The sequence below is a fragment of the Anser brachyrhynchus genome (genome assembly GCF_964034855.1).
Source record: "Anser brachyrhynchus genome assembly, chromosome: 17".
Lineage (NCBI taxonomy): Eukaryota > Metazoa > Chordata > Aves > Anseriformes > Anatidae > Anser > Anser brachyrhynchus.
This window is the reverse complement of record NC_137710.1, coordinates 2,760,912-2,780,370: the sequence shown is the minus strand read 5'-3', so window position 1 is coordinate 2,780,370 and position 19,459 is coordinate 2,760,912. Positions and strand designations below refer to the sequence as shown.

General features: G+C 57.0%; 2 protein-coding genes across 4 annotated transcripts; both read left to right on the top strand.

Moving 5' to 3' along the window:
* The first annotated feature begins 601 nt into the window (after positions 1 to 601).
* On the top strand, positions 602 to 3,830 carry PSMD9 (proteasome 26S subunit, non-ATPase 9). The gene is made up of 6 exons (XM_080559446.1): positions 602 to 828; positions 918 to 1,017; positions 1,350 to 1,543; positions 2,058 to 2,159; positions 2,640 to 2,728; positions 3,036 to 3,830. Exons 1-6 carry the CDS (start codon positions 715 to 717, stop codon positions 3,061 to 3,063), a joined length of 627 nt encoding a protein of 208 aa, XP_080415572.1. The 5' UTR covers positions 602 to 714; the 3' UTR covers positions 3,064 to 3,830.
* A 127-nt stretch (positions 3,831 to 3,957) lies between these two features.
* Positions 3,958 to 19,211, top strand: CFAP251 (cilia and flagella associated protein 251). 3 transcript variants are annotated; one of them, XR_013940344.1, is made up of 19 exons: positions 3,958 to 4,395; positions 4,988 to 5,200; positions 5,836 to 6,213; positions 6,392 to 6,532; positions 6,813 to 6,922; positions 7,130 to 7,238; positions 7,591 to 7,671; positions 7,807 to 7,884; positions 8,233 to 8,277; positions 8,537 to 8,754; positions 9,583 to 9,768; positions 11,200 to 11,447; positions 11,532 to 11,680; positions 11,924 to 12,097; positions 12,371 to 12,555; positions 13,079 to 13,189; positions 13,590 to 13,753; positions 15,800 to 15,890; positions 16,101 to 16,148. XR_013940344.1 is itself a non-coding variant. In XM_080559424.1 (19 exons), exons 2-18 carry the CDS (start codon positions 5,120 to 5,122, stop codon positions 16,207 to 16,209), a joined length of 2,571 nt encoding a protein of 856 aa, XP_080415550.1. In that variant the 5' UTR covers positions 3,958 to 4,395; positions 4,988 to 5,119; the 3' UTR covers positions 16,210 to 16,244; positions 19,074 to 19,211. The 3 variants fall into 3 exon arrangements, 2 of the variants coding, with proteins under 2 accessions (XP_080415550.1, XP_080415551.1); XM_080559424.1 differs by lacking the exon at positions 15,800 to 15,890 and adding an exon at positions 19,074 to 19,211 and having other exon boundaries at positions 13,075 to 13,189; positions 16,101 to 16,244; XM_080559425.1 differs by lacking the exon at positions 15,800 to 15,890 and having other exon boundaries at positions 16,101 to 16,238.
* Positions 19,212 to 19,459: the final 248 nt, after the last annotated feature.

Sequence of the window (19,459 nt, the reverse complement as noted above, 5' to 3'; positions counted from 1 at the left end):
CACCCGCTGCTGCTGCACACCCGGTGGGGGCGGCAGCGGGGCCGGGGCCACCTCACTGCGATGGCACCGCGGTGTCACCTACGGCACGGCCACCACCGCATCACCACGAGGCGGTGGCACCGCTGTGTCACCCCCCCCAGAGCAGTGCCACTGCCATGACCCTTCGTGGCACTGCCATCGCGGTGTCACCCCATGGAGATGCCACCACCACGTCACCCCATGGCACTGCCACTGCTGTGTCACTAAATGGTGCTACCACCACCGTGCCACCCTATGGCACTGCCACTGCTGCACCACCCTGTGGCAACGCTGCTGCCGTGTCACCCCATGGAGGTGCCGTTGCTGTGTCACCCCCCTGTCACTGCCACCCCTGTGTCACCCCCACGGCGCTGCCACCGCGCGGACCCAGCGCTGGCCCCGCCCCTTTCTTTGACCCCGCCCACTTTCCCGCCACCCCCGCTGGCCCCGCCCACTTTCCCGCCACCCCCGCTGGCCCCGCCCACTTTCCCGCCACCCCCGCTGCCCCCGCCCACTTTCCCGCCACCCCGCTGACCCCGCCCCCCTGCGTTGGCCCCGCCCCCTATCCCTGACCCCGCCCACTCTCCGACCACGCCCACCCCCTGGCCCCGCCCACGAAGGCGGGGCTCCCGTTAGCCCCGCCCCCTCCCCCCGTGACGCACCGCGGCCCCGTCCCGGCCCCGTCGCGGCCCCGCCATGGCGCAGCCCGGTGCCGGCGGCGCGGTGACGGCGGGCGCGGTGCTGCAGCTGGTGCGGCGCAAGGACGAGCTGGAGGCCAGGATCCGGGCCTGCTACGAGCTGCTGCGCGACGTGAGCACCGCCGGGGGGTGGGGGGGGGGACCGGGAGGGGAACCACCGCCCCCCCCTGACCGCCCCCCCCCCCTTGTCCCCCCGCGCAGAGCGGCGTGGGCCCTGACGAGCCGCTGGTGGACGCCGAGGGCTTCCCGCGGGCAGACATCGACGTGTACCGGGTGCGGGCGGCCCGGCACAGCATCGCCTGTGAGTGGGGCCTGCCTCCCCCCCCCCCGATTCCCCCCTGGGGCGGCCCCGCTGGGCGTTGAACGGGGCGCGAGGCTGCAAAAGGCTCGCTCGAATATTTCCAGGCGCCCCTGGGCCCCGCAAACCCCCCTTCAGTGCTTGTTCAAGCGCCCTGTGGGTGGTTTCCAGGCCTGTGTGGGGACTGTCCTGCCCCACTGGGTGCGGGGGGTGGCCGCAGCTCGTCCCCGAGGTGCCCCAGCCGTCGTCTTGTGCCCGACCCTGGTTTTGGGGTGAAGGCGTTGAAAAAGAGCCCTCCGATGGGCCTCGCCCCGCGCTGACGGTGTCCCCCGCAGGCCTGCAGAACGATCACAAGGCCCTGATGAAGCAGGTGGAGGAGGCCCTGCACCAGCTGCACGCCCGCGAGAAGGAGAAGCAGGCCAAGGACCAGGCGGAGGCGCTGGCGGAGGCGCAGAGCCAGAGCCAGAGCCTGCCCCAGGCTTTTGCCAGAGTTAACGCGGTGACGCCGGAGTCGCCGGCGAGCGTCTCGGTAAGTCCGTGGGTCTGACAGCCACGGGGAAGGCTTCGCTCAGACCCACAGGGGAAACAGAGCAGGTGGCTTGCTCCGTGTTCTTGTCAACAAGCAGGAATAAGCCATGGGACACCATTTATTATCATCCCACCCCCCATTTCTTTTTATTTTAAGTGTTTACCAAATGCTCAATCGCCTTCTTAACCAGCATAGTTAATCCTGAAAGCTCCTGTGGGGGGAGCTGCCTTTGCGTGGCCGTGCCAGTGTCACCGGGGTGTCCTGTGAAGCGACTTGTCACTGTGCTGGAACCAGAATTGTTTTCTCAGCTGTGCCTTAGCACCATACAGCTCATACAGGGCCTTACTGATCATTCTAGAATCGGTGTTTCTCCTCCCATAAAATAGGGCACAGGAATGAGTACTTGCTTAACAACATGGAGAGGGTGTAACGTAGTTCCGTTGCCCTAATGGTATTTATTACCTGTCTTCAGAGAATGCAGATGTTCAGCTTCCTTCCGTCTCTCTCTGTCCAGGGGCTTCAGGTCGATGATGAGATCGTGGAGTTTGGCTCCGTCAACGTGCACAACTTCCAGAACCTGCAGAACATCGCCACGGTGGTGCAGCACAGCGAAGGGGTGAGCTTGTTTCTGCTGAAAACTGTTCTCTTGCCTGTCTCTGTTGGCTAGCTGTAGCTTGTTCTCTGGAAGCCTTGTAGCCTTGTTCCCTCACAGCACTGAGCTCATTCCTGCCTGGACAGAAGAGAGTAAAGAGGTGTGTGCTCTTTGCTGTGAGCCTCATCTTGCCTGCTCCACCCCTAGGGGACTGCCTACAGCAGTTTGCTGTGCTGCCACACCACCCACACGGCCCTCTGGACTGGCGAGAGAAGCTATCGCAGCCTTCAGATGATTTTTAGTGGGACTGAGAGATCTCATGGAGCTTTCTGTCCACTGAACGCTCCCCCCTTTCAAATCTAGCTGAAGGGGTGGGGATGAGAACTGCTGAAGTAGTTTTAATGTTCTTCTGGTGCTCCAGCAGAAGACCACAAAAGAGGGTTGACTCGGTGATGGAAAGTTGCCATCTCTCTCTCTTTCTTTCCTTTTTTTCCCCCCTTCCAGAGACCGCTGAGTGTGACTGTCATCCGCAATGGCAAGAAAGTGCACCTGGGGCTGACCCCGAAGCGCTGGGCTGGGAAGGGCCTCCTGGGGTAGGCTTTTATTTCATTTAACCAGAGTGGATGAGGCTTTCAGCCAGCTCAGAGCAAGTTTCCTGCAGCAGGGCCAGCTCTGCGCTTCGCTGTGTGTGTGTTGCTGCCTGCTGTGATGTGTTTTGTTGGCGGGGAGGCGAATTGTATCAAACATGAGCTGTGGGGCAGAAGATCTCAGTCACTAATTCCTCCGATAGAGGAAACGAATGGAAGAGGGATGTGCTGGACCTGATTTAAACAGTGTCAGGTCTTCCGAGCTTCTTTCAGAAGTGAGCCTTTAATGTTTCCTTCTACACTTATTTTTCAGCTGCAACATCATTCCCTTGCAAAGATGACCACTGCTTGGAAAACAATAAAGACGAAGCTTGTGCCTGCTTTTTGGACTCTGGCCTGGTTTGAAAACTTCCCCTGTAATCTTCATTTTTGCTGAAATAGTGTTTTGGAGGCTGTGATCTAGGTGCCAGACTGGCAGAGTATGAAAAGGATGGAGCAAGGCCTTACCACAATTCAGAATTGTGCTGATTTATGAGGAGCCGCTCGTAGAGTTGCAGGATGTGGCTTCTCATCTCTTATTCCTTGTATCGCTTTGGAGTGAGGCTAGAGAGAGACCCAGGCTTCCCTTGATACAGATTCTGAAGAGCATAAAATGCTCTTGTTTGGTGATAACAGAGCAAACAGAGCATTCCTTTTTTTTTTTTTTTCCTTCCCTTAAAGTTCCTTAATGAACATCTTTTTAAAATATTCTAAAAAGTCATGGGGCACTTTTTTGTCTCTCTAGCAATAGATCGCAACAGCTGTTGGAAGTTACCAAATACGATGAAAGAATTTTTGGAAAGCCTAATTATTTTAAGTTAATTAAATAAGGAATAGGGGGGTTATAATTTTACTTTGTCTTACTTTCTAGTATTTTGTTTAGTTATGACTGTGTAAAAGTATTCCTAACTTGATTGTTTGTTTTTTTTTTTATTTGCTGGAGTTGGTTTTAGGGTGTATGAACTCTTCAGGGGGATTTTGGGGTGATTGTTTTTGTTTGTAGTTTTGTTTCCAGTTGAACTTAAAAATACTCTCCCAGAACAATAAAACTGAGTAATGCCTCTCTGTATTTGTGTAGAAGTTATTATTTTGAGACAGTCGTCATGGGCCATTTTGGGTAGGTTAAAAGCAGATCTGCACGGTCCTAAAAGCAGGATCCCCTGACCTTCCGGAGCCAAAGCCCAGGCAAGTGCTGGTGCTTTGTGAGCAAGCTGTGGGCATAAGTAACAAACATAGTGAGGAATTTTGTTATAAATGCTAATAACCACATCTGAAATGGTGGACTAGTGAACATGTTGTTACATCTGTCACCCGGGGCTCATCCCTCGTCCCCTTCCCCAGGCAAGGTACGGATCCGGTCCCCAAGGGGCTTGGCGGTGCCGGTGGGACTTGGTGACAGCCACGAGCAAGATTTAGGATTTGGGCTTGAGCAGGGCGAGGGGCTGAGCGTCTGCGGGGGTCGTGCTCTGGGCAGGGGGTCAGGGCTGGTGGGGACAAGGAGAGGACATGGAAGGGACAAGGAGGGGACGAGCCGCCTCTCCCAGCACTTTCCAGGCTGTCTCTGGCTGCAGCCGTTGCAGCCGTTGCCCAGGGAACAGCAGTCGGCTGCAAACAGACGCGGCAGCGGGGTGACGGTGAGCGGGGTCCTGGCTGGTGGGGGTCCCTCGGAGCCCGGGGAAGCCCTGTGGGGCCGTGGCTGTGCTGGAGCAGCGGTCCTGCCCGTGGGGTGCTGGGGGAAGGGGTTGTCCTGGGGCCCCCAAAGCTCTCCGTGTGCCTGGGGCTTTGGTGCTGGCTCAAACCCAGAGGTGAGGCGGAGCTGAGCCAGCTGCCGAGCACAAGAAGCCGAGATAGGTGCAGGGACGGTGGCAAAATCCCATTTGAGACCAAACCTCAGTGCCCGGCGGAGCAGGCAGGCAGAGAGGGAGCCCGATCCGGGCTGGGGCTGTGCCAGGCTGGCTCATGCTCGGCGGGAGCGTTACGGGGGCTGAAGGGGGCTCTGGGACCCGTTTCCCGGCTTCGTATGTTCCCTGTCCCCCTCTGTGCCCAACTCCAGCTCGCTGTGCGGCCGCACCTGGGAGGCTGCGTAGTTCAGAGCAGTGCTAAAATACTGTAGAGCAACTCTCACTCGTCCCGGCCACACCAGCGCTTCCCTGGCCTGACACCGGGTCCTTGCAGCGGGCTGGACTTGGGCTGAAGGGTTTTTTTCTGTGGCTGGTGCCCACCTAGAGCCGAGCTGTAGGCGCAGAGGCTGCCCGCCTGGCTTAGTGCCTGTGTCCAGCCTGCCTGCTGGGGGTTTCCAGCTGGGGCTTCAGACTGGAAAATCTTTGAAGGCTTCTCGGAAGGAGGCCGAAGCTGAGGATGGACTTGAGTGATGCTACCTCCAAGGGGATGTCCCAGGACGGACGGACACGTCAGGAGGCGGCCGTGCTGCCCCAGCAGGTGAGGGCAACGCTGCAGCAAGCCGTGCCTGGCACAGGGTCTAAGGCCAGGACCTGGTGGAAGCAGAGACCCCAACCCCAGCACCAGGGGGGTTTCTCCTGGACACAGTTTGTAACCAGCATCCCCTGGGGAGGCAGAGCAGGCTGTGCTGCAGTGTTTCCAGCACTCAAGGGAGCACCCATGGGGCTGCATCACACTCGGTGCAATCCTGCCCATGGGACCCAAAACACCCCTACCAGCAGCTGATGTTGATTTGAAGCAGCAAATTCAAGAGCTGAGGTGAGCAGCAGTTTCCATTCAGCTCCCCCTTTTCCCACTTTTGTTATTAAACAAGCTCTGCGGGGCTGGAGCCTGCTCCCATAGCCTCTGCCCAGCCATCAATATTTGCTGAGCACCTGAGCTGCCGGCAAGTTACGTGACCCCAGCCTCGTCCCTGGGCTGAACGAAACCTTATCTCACCCAGCGGGGCTGCAGCATCCAACCGGGCTTGTGCCTTGCCTGGGAGACACGGGAAAAGCTGGGGGCCCTGGGGAAAAGGCAAAAGCTGATTCAGAGCCCCAAAAGAAGATGAAGTGGCATGGAAGAAGCCTCCCAAGGGCTCCTGCCCCGGACCCAAACCTTTCTCCCTTTCCGAGGGCCCCGTGGCTGCTGCCCAGGAGGAGGAAGGAGCACCGGGGGATGCACCGCCGGGTCCCCCACAGTCTCCTCTGGGGACAGGGGTCCCAAGAACCCTGTTCAGCACCTGGGATGGGTGGCAGGACACGACTGCATCGAAGACTGCCCCAGGAGACACCGCCACCGGGACACCATGCTCAGAAGGACCCCCCAAACCCACCCCAGCACTGCCTGACCCCACGGGGGCCATCTCCAGCCCTCATGGGGGTCACGGAGAGCAGGAGCAGCAGCAGAGGAGCTGGGAGGGCAACCAGCACGATGGCTCTGCCAGCCTGCTGTGGGTGGCCCAGCCGGGTCTGCTCTTCCAGGGGGACAAGCAGAGCAGCTGTCACCCCCTCGTGAGTACCAGCGGGCAGGAGAGCATCCGTGGTGCCACCTTGTGCTACCTGCCACTGTGGTGGCCTGCCCAGCTCTCCCGCCTAGCTCCGTCCCGTTCCTCCCAGGAGCTTTTTGGGGGATTTTTTTTTTCCTTGTTTTGTTCCCACTGCTAAGAGCCAGGAGCTGCTCTTCCTGCAGAGCCTGTCCTGGGCGTTGGGCTACAACAGCAGCCTGGCCGTGCACAGCCTGGCGGGCGGGGAGGACCGGGTGCTGCTGTACGTCTGCTCCCACACGGCCGTGATCCACGACGTCCCCGGGGGCCGGCAGTACCACCTGCAGGTCTGGCACGTGGCTCCCTCCTCTCCCTTTATCCCGAGCACCTTCCCCTTGTCCCTCGTCCTGGTGCCCACCGCCTGCACGTGGCCGGAGTAGCTGCCTGGGTGCTGTGGGCACGCTGGCTGCTTCGGGGACACCTGTAACCCCAGTGGGGACAGAGAGGGGAGAGCAGAGGACCCCTGGGAGAGACGACGAGGAGATCCCCGCAGCCAAGCAGCTGATGAATGCTGGAAACAAGCGGCCGGCCTGGAGCCCCCCGGTGCCTCTCTCTTTCCCCAACCAGGGCCACGCGAACGCCATTTCTTGCCTGTGCGTCAGCGAGGACCGGCGCTGGGTCACCACTGCTGACCGAGGCCCAGACCCTCTGGTCATCGTGTGGGACGCCTTCTCGGGGTGAGCTGCTGGGAGCCTCCTCCGTGAAAACCCCGCATGTCCTTGGGTCGTTGGGGGGGAGCGTGGGGGCGAGCCCTTTGCTTGGGAAGAAGGCCTGGGGAGGATGCTCAGCACCAGCACCGGCTGCTTCAAATCCCACACCAGCGCCCTGCCTGCAGACAGCCTCCCCTCCCCACATTTAGGCGAGCAGAGGGCTTTTCTCCACAGGATACCCGTGCGCACCATCTTTGACAGCCACCCCGGTGGTGGGGTTGCCGCTATTGCCATCTCCCGGGACGCGAGGTATCTGGTGACCATTAGTTCTGGCAGGGTGCAGGTGAGGAAAATATTGCCGCCTTTGTGCTTTGTGTGATGGGTGCCCGGGAGGCTCTTCCCGTGGGTGGGGGGCAGGAGAGAGGGTCCGTGTGGGTTTTGCTGGATTTCACTAAACTGCATGCTGCGGAGCTGAGAAAGCAGGTCTGAACTTGGGATAAAAGCTCCTGATGTGCTTTCATTGAAGCAATTCGTAGCAGTGCTTCCTGAAATTAAGCTGTCAGGCCATGCTGCGTTTATCCTGCTCCAGTCTTTTATACCCCCCCCCCCCCCCAAATCCTCTGCAGCCAGAGGTTGGGGCCTTCCTGGAGCTCTCAGGAAGCCACAAACGTCTCCTGGTTTCCCCCTTGTGACAGAAAGTTTGCCTGTGGAGGTGGACGTCTCACACCGAGAGCCCTGTGTGCAGCGCAGAGCTGAGGCCTGAATTTGGGCTCCAGGTGAGCGCCGCAGGGACCTGGGCCACCGCGCTCCGTTTGGTGTGCCTGGATAAATGCCGAAGTTTTGCCTGAAAGGATAAAGCAGGGAACATCGCTCAGCTTGGCATTAATGCGACTCTCACCTCTTAATTTCAGGCTTTTGTCATTTTTAACCCCCAAAATCCCTATGAGTTTGTCAGCAACAGCAAAACCCAGGTGATATTTTATCTGTGGGTGAGTAGGACTGTGGGGAGTTCTTCTAGCACCCAGCGTGCTCCCAGGGGGCCTGAAGGTGGCATGGGGCCAGGTGCCTGCCTGTATCTTGCACCAGGCCGGTCCCAGCCTCTCCCACCCGTGTTTCCCGTGTGTGTTTGTGAGCTTCGTGGTGGTCGTCAGCTTTTGGGAGAGGAGCAGGCGGAGGGAGAGGTGGTTTTGCATGCTCCGAGGGATCTTGGAGTCTTCCTGGCCCCGGGGCCCATCTGTTGTCCCCAGCTGAGGGTGGGGAAGGGACACGCAGGTGGTGCAGGGTGACATTATGGGCTGGCTGTCCTCACAGGGACTCACATTCTGCTCTCCCCACAGGGTGATGCCGGCCTGCAGTACAGCACTCCGCCTTTGACCAAGCAGGTGAGCGTGTGGGGAAGGCCGCATGGCCCGTTCGCCTTCCTGCTGGCGGCACCTCCATCCCGTCCCCCTCTGCTAAACAGGTGGCCACGTCCCCAGCCTGTCCCCCTCGGTCTCCTGGGGGGGACAAGCAGGGACAAGCATCGTCTCCTGGGGCTCACGCCTGCAAGGAGAGCTGTCTGCAGCAGTCCCAGCTCGGGGCAGGCAGGGACCAAATTGGAGAGCCCAGGACTAACTTGTGGCCCCGCCACTCTCTCTGCAGACCTTCAACAGCGTGGTGGGGCACTTCAGCCAGTCGGCTTTCCACTTTAACAACGCGCAGGCTCTGACGGGCACCTCAGCCGGGAAGCTGGTGGTGTGGGACACGGCCTGTGCCCGCTCCCTCTCCGAGGAGGCGCAGGCCCAGCCACACAGCACGAAGGCCACCAAGCTGGTGCCGATGCAGAGGAGCAGCATTACGGTGCTGACGGTGCTGGCGAGGTAAGGAGCCGGTGCTGTCCGTAGCCATGGGTCTGTAACCGGGCACCTCAGCCCAGAAACGGCAGAGATAACGGTGGTGAACTACTGGCAAGTGCTGCAGTTTTACACTTGGCCATGTGCGAGGACCAGTCAAATCCAAGCAGGAAAGTGCTGCTGATTTATGAGACGCTGCTCCTGGTTTTGTTTATTTATCTATTTTCCCCCCAACAAATTATATTGACTAAGAAAAAAAAAAATATGTTGAAACCTCCTGGCAATGTGATCCCAGCTCTCCCAGCACCTCACAGGTTGGCCGTGGTCACAGAGGACCCAGCCACATCTCTCTCAGCCTCCCGGCCTCTGCCGGCAGAGGGAGCAGGCAGCCTCCGAGCAGCCCTGGGGACAGCGCTGGGGACACGGCAGGGTCACAGCAGAGCCCGGCGGCTGCTGCCCTCGTCTGTAAGGGGCTCTTCTCACGCACTTATGCGGAGAAAAGGCAGAAGGGAAGAGATTTGTTTCTACCCAGCAAATACTTGGCCGTTCTCCATCAGCATGCTGTTCAGACGCTTTCCAGGGTGTTCCATGGGCCTCATCACGACAGCTCAGGGACAGGCGCTGCGTGTCCCCACGGCCACTCCGTGTCCCGGCCCCATGGGTTCACAGAATCACAGAATCGTCTAGGTTGGAAGAGACCTCCAAAATCATCTAGTCCAACCTCTGTCCTAACACTAACAAGACCTCCACTAAACCATATCACTGGTTGCACTGGTGGAGCAGAGGGCAGGACAGACCTGCTCACGGTGCCTCTCAGCACACGAGCCCTAACGCAGAGCTTTCCCTTCCCTCCAGCTGCATAGTGACAGGGGACGTGAAAGGCCGGGTGAAATTCTACAACGGGCAGCTGCAGCTCCTGGCCTGCTACAGCCACAGCGGCGTGGGGCCCGTTTGCTCCATCTCCTTCTCCAAATCCCCTCCTGAGCCTCCTGATGCCGCCTCAGCCTGCTCCAGCGCCGGCAGCCAGCCCTTCACCACCGGGTGAGCCCCCCCCCCCCCATAAACCCAGCTTTCTGCATCTGCCCTGCGGGCACTTCCCAGTGCCCTCCACAAACTGGTGGCCCCAGCACGTCTCAGATCACGAGCCGGGCGCGATGCCTCGGTGCAGGCTGGAGAAGTGTTGGTTAATGCCAGCACAGGGACAACCAGCTGGGCACGGAGCTGCGCAGCTCCTCTGTCACGTAGCCGGCACGCCAGGCAGGGCTAATGCCGAGTCCACAGCTCCTGCTGAGTCCCTTAATCCTCCCGCCTTAAATCCCTCCCCAGTGGCTATTTCCAGTCAGATTTTACCACCGCTGGGTGAGATAATCCAGGTGGTGCAGCGCTGGGCTGCACGGCGCAGCTTGGGGCCTTGGGGCAGCCCCAGCGGGGACGTGGCGGTGCCCGAGGGGCTGTAGGAAGTCCGTGGGACAGATGATGCTGTTCTGGGGCTGCAAACCATATGGCCACTGCTCCTGCTGAGACTCTTCTAGCAGCGTATGTCCATCGCCGCACGTGTTTTCCTAAGAGCCACGTGGAACAGGTTCCTCTCCGACCCGGAACAGTGCCCTGGGAAGCGTCCTGTTTTCCCAAGTTGTTCCATGTCACCTTGCACCTCTTTCTGGCAGCTCCTGCCACTCATGGCTGCTCCAGGGAGCACCAAAGGCAGAAAACCAAAGGCGAAGCTGAAGGACTGCTGTCGCCTGGCTGCCTCTGCAGGAGGCCCAGCATCCTCCGGAGGCCAGGCCAGAGGAGCAGAAACCAGCGGTGGCCACGGGCCGGCTAGCAATGGTGGCTGCAGTCACGCACGTCCAGCGGGGCTGGGCTCCTCTGCCTCAGCCCCACACGGTCCTCTCCTGACCCTTCTGCGGGGCCCAGGCTCTCGGTCCTCAGTCCTGTTTGCCTGATTATTCAGTCGCCTGCTTTACCCGTCACCATTTAGGCGGCGGGACTGTCCTCACTGCGCTGCAGCTGGCGCAGCCGAGCCGACGAACAGGCGGCCGCTCTGTCTGCGCCGCGGGTCTCGAGCCGTCCTCTGCCCCGTCTGCGGCAGCACGGCCAACTTGCAGCCACTGACAGTGGTGGTGTGGGGACAAGTGAAAGGACTATTCAGAGAACCCTCAATTGCTCGTTTGTCCATCTCACACACCAGTGACTTGCAAACGGCAAAAGCTACCCAGATGGCGTTCGTCTTCTGACTTGACTACCCAAGTAGAAAAGGGAACTGGCTCCAGTGTCGTCCTGTGGAGATTCCCCATGGCGCAGACACAGGGTGCCACCTGCCTTCCAGGTCAACAAACGTCTGCGTACTGTGTATCGCAAAACATAAGCGATCGTCCTGCTAAGTTGACAAAAAGAGACTGTGTAATATCGCTCGGAGGGACACGAGCCAGCTAGTCTGATTCATCAAATTTTGTTTCTCTCACTAAACAGGAACTTTATCCTTTCAACCTCTGATGCAACAGTGCTCCATGTTGCAACAGACGGGACAAACTTTGAAAAAGTAATGGAAGAGGCCAAGAAGGCAACAACTGCCATCGCCTGTCACCCCCGGCAGGCACTGCTTGCTGTGGGCAGTCGCTGCGGGCTGCTCAAAGTGTGGGACTACCAGCAGCCCAAGCACCTCGTTAGCAGGATATTCACTGAGGCCGGCATCCAGTGCTTGTCCTATGACCCCGAAGGTATCCCGCTCTAGTGATCTACGCATGTGCCAAGCTTCCCAAAGGAGGGAGCATGTTGGGATTGTTTTCTGGTGGGCTTTGCAGGTTGCTTTCTGGCCACCGGCCTCACTGATGGAAGCGTGTACATCCTCGACGCCATTTCCCTTCAGTCCTGCTGTGGAGCCTTCAGGTTCTCGCGGGGCACCGTGACTCACGTCAGCTTCTCCCACGACTCCGAGTACCTCGCAACCGCTGTAAGCCCGCTCGGTCCTCTCCAAAGCACGGCTCCCGGGAGCTGGGATTGCCACAAGCAGCTGCCCGATTTGGAGCTGTCTGCCCCAGTGCTTCCTCGGGGCAGCCACCCTCACCCTCTGGGGGGGCTGCAGAGCTGGCAGGGCTTGCATAAGCCCCAAGGGGAAACATGCAGCTGCCTGCTGCCAGCCAGGGGATGTGCCCGGGGGGACTGTGGCACGTTGACCTTCATGCTCTCGTTCCAGGACGAGAAATATGCGGTGACTGTTTACAGAAGAGTCCTGCAAAATGGGCAGAGATGCTGGGAACACCTGGCAGGGCTCCACTCCCACTACAAACCCATCCGGAGCATCCTGTTCGGGGTCCAGATGGACAGCAACGAGCCCCGGCTCCTGAGCCTCGGGGAGGACCGGCAGCTGGTACGTGGATGGGAGAGCCTGAAGGGCAGTGGGGCGTTGTGGTCGAAGTCCTTGCTGGACAAGAGAGGGAGAGAGCCTGTGGTTCTGCAGCTCCGTGTCTCTCCCCACCGGCTGTTTGTCAGCCTGACCTCGAGGCAGATCTGCCCGGGTTTTGGAGATGAGCCTCTGCTCTGCGGGCTGCTCTCCCCGGATGCTGCAACGGCCGCTAGATCCAGTTAATCCTCCAGGTCCAGGATGCTGGCAGATCGCCGTGCTTCCTTGTCTTCCCTCCAGGTGGAATACGACCTGAGCAGCAGCAGCAAGGACCGGCTGGTGATCTCGCACAGGGACCGGGTAGAGCAGGTTGCCGTGCCCCTGTGCTTGGCCTGGTACCCCCAGTTCAGCACCGAGTCCTTTATCCTCACGGCCAACAGCTGCTACAAAATGAAGCTCTACAACACGACGACCAAAATGTGCAGGTAGGGGGGAGATTCAGTCCCAAGCCCCCTCACCTTCTGCTTGGGAGCCCCAACCTGAGTCTCTGTTCTCCTCTGCCCTGCTCCCACCTGTGAGCACACATTTGCCCGTCCGTGATGCAGATGGTGGGGTGGCTGCAGGGCCCCAGGGCTGCTCCACTCTTGTGTCTGCTCTGCTCCTCACAAACGTGGCAGTCTAGGAAGGCTGTGGCTGCAGCTGGGTCTCGGTCTGCCCAGCACGTTGGACTTGAGACTCATCGGCTGGGCATCAGCTGAGGAGATAGGAGCCCACAGGATCAGCAAAGCCCAGGGACTGATCCCTGAGCACTAAATTCCTCTTTTAGCCCCAGTGTGGTCCCTTCTGGACAGGGATCCTGTGCGATCCTGTGCTCTCAGTGGGTATCACAGAGCCTTTGCACCCACACCTCCCCTTATCCACCCATCCTCGTGCACCACAGCCGTTCAGAGGGGGAAAATGTTTTTGTGAGCCCTAGAATGGGTGGCAATGTTGTTTGCCTTTAGAAAGACCCTTCTGGGACCAACCTATGGCTCCCCGCTGGAGAAGATACAAATCCTCCCAACAAGGAGCACTACGGAGCCCCAGAAATGCTATCTGGCCTACATTACACAGGACAAGGTACGGAGCCCCACCTTTCTACTCTTACAGGGAATATTTTTATATCTTACAGGGAGTATTTTTATTTTTTATAGTATTTTTTATATTTATATCTATCCAGGGAGTTTGGGGTTTGGACCCGATGATTTCTTGAGGTCCCTTCCAACCCCTACAATTCTGTGATTCTGTGATTTTGGAGCACTCCTGGCTTGGCCAGGGGGATGAAGGGAACCTGCCCTCGCAGAGCCAGGAGAAGTGAACTACTAAAGAGTGGAGACACTTAAAAACTCCTTGTTTGGGGCAAGGGCTGGTGTAGAGGTGACAGTCACCGGGGGAATGTCACTGCAGAGCAAACCCTGCACCGGCTGCTCTGGCCTTCCTGCAGGAGCCCCAGCCCTCACCTCCTCCTCTTCCCTTGCAGGTGGGCCTGCAGATTTTGCCTGTCGATGGCAACCCCCACAAGTCCTCAGCTTTCATTTGCCACCCAGATGGCGTCTCGGACCTGGCCTGCTCCTACGACGGGCGCTACGTCTTTACGGCAGGGGGGAACGACCGCACTGTTCTGAAATGGGAGGTGAACCTGAAGTGAGTACCGCAGGGAGGAGAAGGGAGTCTTGTCGTGGCTTTCCACAGCTGCTTGGCCAGCACAGCTGAAGCTAATGTTTCCCAGAGTTTACACTGAGAATGGGGCTTTTGTCCTGGAAGGTCTCTGTTGGTGTCCGGAGCAGCTAAAGCCAGGTCTCCCAGCTATTTCTCTTCCCTCTCTTTGCATCAGCCATGCAGAGATGGCTCACACGCTACACAGGGGGTGCAGTAAATGAGCGCCTATAAAATTCTCCAGCCTGGGAAATGGTATCCAAATGCCAAGAAATTGAGGGATTTCTGGTCTTGTGAGAGTCTGGCTGCTGGGATAGGGATTATCTGGTTAGGGGATCAGGAGGAGCTGCAGGAGGAGTGTACGGGGCCACAGCCGATACAAAAAAGTCTGCTCTCCAAATGGGATAGGCCAGCATTTGCGAGGAAATCCCCACTGCATTTGAAGGCTGGATTTAGGACAAGCCACCGTAATCCTATAAAGCTCTGCTTACACGAGCAAACGGACTGCAGTAAACGGGACGGCTGAAGGAGCCAAGGCTGCTTTGCTCCTGAGGCATCCCGGGCTCCGGCCCAGCGTGCCAGCCCCGAGCTCCTCTGCCAGGTTTCCTCTGCCCTTGCCAGGGTGTGTGGCCCCCTGTGGCCTGCCAGGCGGGTCCTGGCCCGAGGGACGTGTGCTCCTGGAGGTCCCATGTGGCAGGAGCTGGATACCATTACTCGGCACGCCAAGGAATGAAGCTTGCTGCAACATGGACACTGGCAGAGGGCTCGCTGCAAGCACCCAGTGCATGCACGCACATTGGAAGGGAGCAACAGCTGGGAGAGCCATGTGGCCTCCTGTTTTTGGGGTGTGCTGCCCCTGTGAAATGCCCCTCATCTTCCTAGGAGGCACGTTTCATGGCTAAGCACGCAGTGGTCCTGTGTAAACGGCTCCTGCAGGTACTGCCCGCGCAGCGCAGAGCCAGGAGGGTGCTGAGCTCGCTCACCTCCGTGTGCCAGAACAATGAAACCTGGGTGGGAAAGCAATGGGCTTATTTATTTGCTTTTCCACTTTGTGTGGCTTAAGCAGTCGGGGGTCAGAATAAGCGACATTTTAAGGAAGGCAATAGAATATAAATGATCCGTCTTTATAATGGTTGGCCGGAGTCCAGGCAACATTGAATTTCTGTGTAATTTGTTTTTGGAGCGGAGCTCTTGATGAGCTAATTATCATTTTATTGCTGCTCCTGGCATCTTGTGCATCTCCACTGTGTTTAATACCCAAATAACTTAATTATGAAAAAAAAAAAAAGCACCAGGCTTGCAAAAACCGCGCGGAAGCAGCGCAACAGAGGTGTGCATCGAAGCTGCAGCCCTGCTGCGGGCGCGGGGTGTTGTGCGGCAACGCTATGCCGAGATGGTGCTGCCAGGCTCCGTTCCCTCCTTCATCTGCACAAACCGAGGCGATCCTTCTGGCTCCAGCTGCCTGGGAATGGAAACGGCGAGGCGCTGCGTCCGTTTAACGTGGGCTGCACCTGTGGCACCGCCGCTCGCGCTCGCAGCGTAAGGGGTTGCGCTGAGCTGTCGGGGAAGGACGCGTTGGAGCGAGGGACGGGGAGCTGGCTTTGTGTGGTTTCTTGCACACACCGAGTCCCGGCGCCCCGCACGTTCAAAATGCTGATCTAGCTAATTCGTCTCCCTCAATGTCTCTATAAGGAAGCAGGAAAGCTAAATGCCAGACACCCAGCTCGAGCCCATGGAAAAGCTGCTGGCTCCCAGCCCCGCGCTCGTTCCCCCAAACAAGAGGGCCATTCAGGAATAATTAATTCCCACACTGTGCTATTGTATGTAAAACCTGGGTACGAAATATGCTGTAGAAGTGCAGGCTGATGATGAAACCGCACACGGTTCAAGGCAATGCTTCTCCTTCCTGCATTCTGAGGCCGGGGGATTTTATTTATTTATCGAAAGTGTCTCTGAACAATGGCTAGAAAGGGAAATGAGAAATCTCCCCCCGCGTGAACCCTTCCTGCACCTTCTTTTCTCTGCCCGTGCCAGTGCCTTGGAGGCTGCTGCGTCCCTGGGTGGGGAGGACCTGGTCCCGTTCTACAGCCTGCTGGAGGGCGGCCGAGAAGGCGAATTCTTCAGGGTAATTGTGCTCACCGTGACTGCTGCGCAGCAACATCTGGTTGGAGTTTAAGATTCATTTATACAGGCCTGACATTTCTTTAGTTTTTTGTCCAGATCGCCTTTAACAGCGGTCTCATTGATACGCCTGTTAGCGAACCTTAAAAGAAGCCTTATCTCCCTCGCCTGTTGGTCGCTGAACCCTACAGTGTCTCGTTTGAATCCCTCGCAGGAGCTGGAAGACTATTTCTACTATGTGCAGCTGCGCAGCCAAGGCATCGACACGCTGGAGACCAGACAGGTGTCAACGCATATTCCCTTGGAGGAAATTCCTTCTGTAATGAGAGCAATGGGATTTTATCCATCAGAGGAAGAGGTTTGTCAGTTGTTTTTATTATTATTTAAAAAAAAAAAAGAGAGAGCAAGAATGATTGCATTCACTGAGCAGCCTGAGGGCCGGATTCAGACCTTTGCCATGCTGGATGGCTGCAGGGCATATCTGCTGGTTTAAATGTCTTTAGCTTGGTCTGCATCAGTATTGTAGTGATCAGAATCCGGCAGCACATTTCTAAAACAGCAATGGCTTGTCACTGAAGAGCTGGACAGCTGCAGGGGTAGGCTGGACAGACCTGGAGCCTGAGAGTTCAGAAACTCTCACCCAAAGGTGCCCTCGGGGTCAGGCTGAGTGCCCTGAGCCCCAAACCCCACAGCCAACACCTCTGTAGAGAGCTGGGTTTCAGAGGATGAACTGAGAAAGCTGAGGAATGACATTGTGGACAAGCTGGCCATGGTCCTGGGCAACCTGCTTGTGGGGGGAGGTTGGACCAGATGACCTCCAGAGTCCCAACTTCAGCTGTCCTCTGCTTCCGTGCTTCTGTGAGTCTTCCTTTGGCTCCCGAGGCACAAGTCTCCAGCTTTCCATAGCCCTTAGGCTAAAGTACCTTGTGTGCAGGCAATGTTGTGCTTTGGGCCCTCCGACTTCCAGGAGAGTCTGAACTTCTGTGCTTCTTGGTTATGGGTGAACCCAGTCTGGGAGGAGATAGCCAGAGCATGCTCCACGCACTACTGCTGCGGGTGGGAGTGCCCAGCTCCGTGCTTTTGGGATGCCGACAGAGCCTCTTTTTCTTGTTCTGTCTCGGGCTGATGAAAGAACGGTTTTAGATGGAGCCAGCAGCTTTTATTCCCACGGAACGTAAAGCTCTTTCATAACTGATAAACTCTGCAGAAGCTCTCTCTGAGCTTGCCTTTGAGGTTGCAGCAGAGGAACTTCCTATCAAACATTTCTTAAGAGCTTTTTAGCTTCAAATTTTACAGCAGGCAAAGACAAGTGATTTAATAAGGGTGCTGCTGCTTCTCCCTTTGTAGCTTTTTCTACGAGGCCGATTGCGTTGTATACAGACCTCATTTGTAACCTGGCAAAAGGGCAATTAAAACGCATCCAAAAAAAAAATAATAATTACAGAATCTGATGCAAGGAGATTTAAATAACAACCTCCTAGCACCAGATACAGCCCTTCAGCGCAGGAGGGGTTCTCCCAAGGGAAGCAGCACGTCGCCGCACTCCCTTCGGCTTTCCGCGGGGGTGGCTGCCTGCGTCTCCGCCGACTGTGCCGGACCCCCCGGTGCTGCAGGTCGGTGCCATCCCATCTGCCCGGCCGTGTCCCTGCCAGGGAGCCCGCAGCAGGCTTGCTTTGGAGCCCCGGCACCCCCAGAACGTTCCTCCAAGCTGGGACTGCTTTGTCCTTGTGTCAGGCTGCGGTGTTATTCCCTGGTGCTTTGTTAGAGCTTCTCCTTGGCTCATTGCATTTTTGCCTCTTGGGGACAGAGAAAACGTATTCCTCCGAGAAATGTCTCCAGAAGAATAACCGTTAAACCCCCCCCCCCCCCCCCCAAAATCAAAATCACAGCAGCGTTTCAGGCGTGGAAAGAGGTGCTAAGCTGCTGGGAAAGCAGGCAACCTACAATCTGCTTCTCAAAGCAGGCAGGACAGTATTAAAATGCAGAAAGTCCATCTCTCTCCGGAGTATTTTAATAAAGGAAAAGCAGGAGGGAGAAAAAACAGCTTGGGCTGAGTAGCGAGGCTTTGGGGAATTGGTGTTTTTGTCTGTAGTTCAGTGGGGCTGATAAAAAACCTAATCCCAGATCAGCCAGAGCTGAGTCAAATTGACTGTTCTCGCCTGGCACGGCATTCACTAAAGGGAAAACATAAGGCTAAGATTTCCCCCTTCCCTGGGCTTCATTCAGTGGAAAAACTTGTGACACGAGGACAAAGGCTGAACGCAGCGTCCTCCCCGGGGAGGTCTTGCATCAGCTTCCCTCCCCGGTGGGACGCACGCACGGTGCGTGCCGGCACGGGGAAAGCTCCCGGTGCTTCTTCGCTGCCTGTGTCTATGCGGGGGGCTACGCTTCGGGGCACGAGAGCACAGAGGGCAGGGAGCAGGAGCTGCCCGTCGGACCCACAGGCATGCTGCCAGCTGGGCTGACAAACAACGCCGGGCCTCAGGAAAACCACGGGCACCCAGCACGGCCGGTGTGTGGCACAAGCAAGTTTCAGAATTGTCCCGTGCCGTGGCAGAGCTTGCTGGTGTCTGCTGGGGTGTGGAGGTCCCTTGTGCAGCCTGGTTGTGTCAGGAGTTGTGTGCACGTATTTTTGTAGCAGGCTGGTATATTTACTGCTCTGCGGGTTGCCTGCCCGCTGTCCCCAGAGCGCAGACACAGCTGCAGCAAGGGTACTGCGGACAGCTGCAAAGTCACGGGGAGCCCTCGCCATGCAGCCCCTGGGGATGGTTTCTTCCCCTTCTCGCAGCGGTAACATGCAGCTTCCTGGGCAACGTGCTTATCTGAGAGGGACAGATATGGCAGAGTGCTGCAGGATTTACGCTGTTAGCATTAATGTAATTTGGAGCAGAAACAGCTCACTTATACTTGCGTAAATCTAGAGCAACTCCATTGGCACCACTGAGAGCTATCACAACAGCAAATAGAGGAAATCCAAAATGATTACGCATCTGCTACACCTGTCTTTAGCTGAAATTGTCTTAACAACGAGCCCGTGACCATTATCTGGGTCCATCCTCAGCTGCTGAGCACTACTGCACTGCTGGGATCTGCCGTGACACCTGCGGCGCCATTTGGGGGATCAGAAGCCGTCCTGATGCTCTCCAAAAAGCAAATGTCTAACTATCCCTCTTGCCTTCATCTGTAGATCGAAGAAATGATAAATGAAGTAAAATTCAGCGAGTATGTGGACACTGGAGAACAAGTGACAAAAATCAATTTAGGGGATTTTATCAAACTTTATATAAATCATCGGCCTGCGCTTGGCTTGTCAATGAAAACCATACGGCGAGCGTTTCAGGTTCTTGGTTATGACAATGAGAATGGAGACAAAGTTATTGACAGGGGAGACTTACTGTTGCTGCTTCAGTGCAGAGGTGAGTTATTTTTCTAATATTAGTTTTATGCTTGCTAGTCCTGTCTTCAATTTCAGAATGTATTCACTGCAGCAAAAAATTAATCTGGAACTATAGCTTGGTAACCAGGGCAGGCGTGGGGAGCCACCTGCCTTAGGATTTTAAACTGAAAAATCAC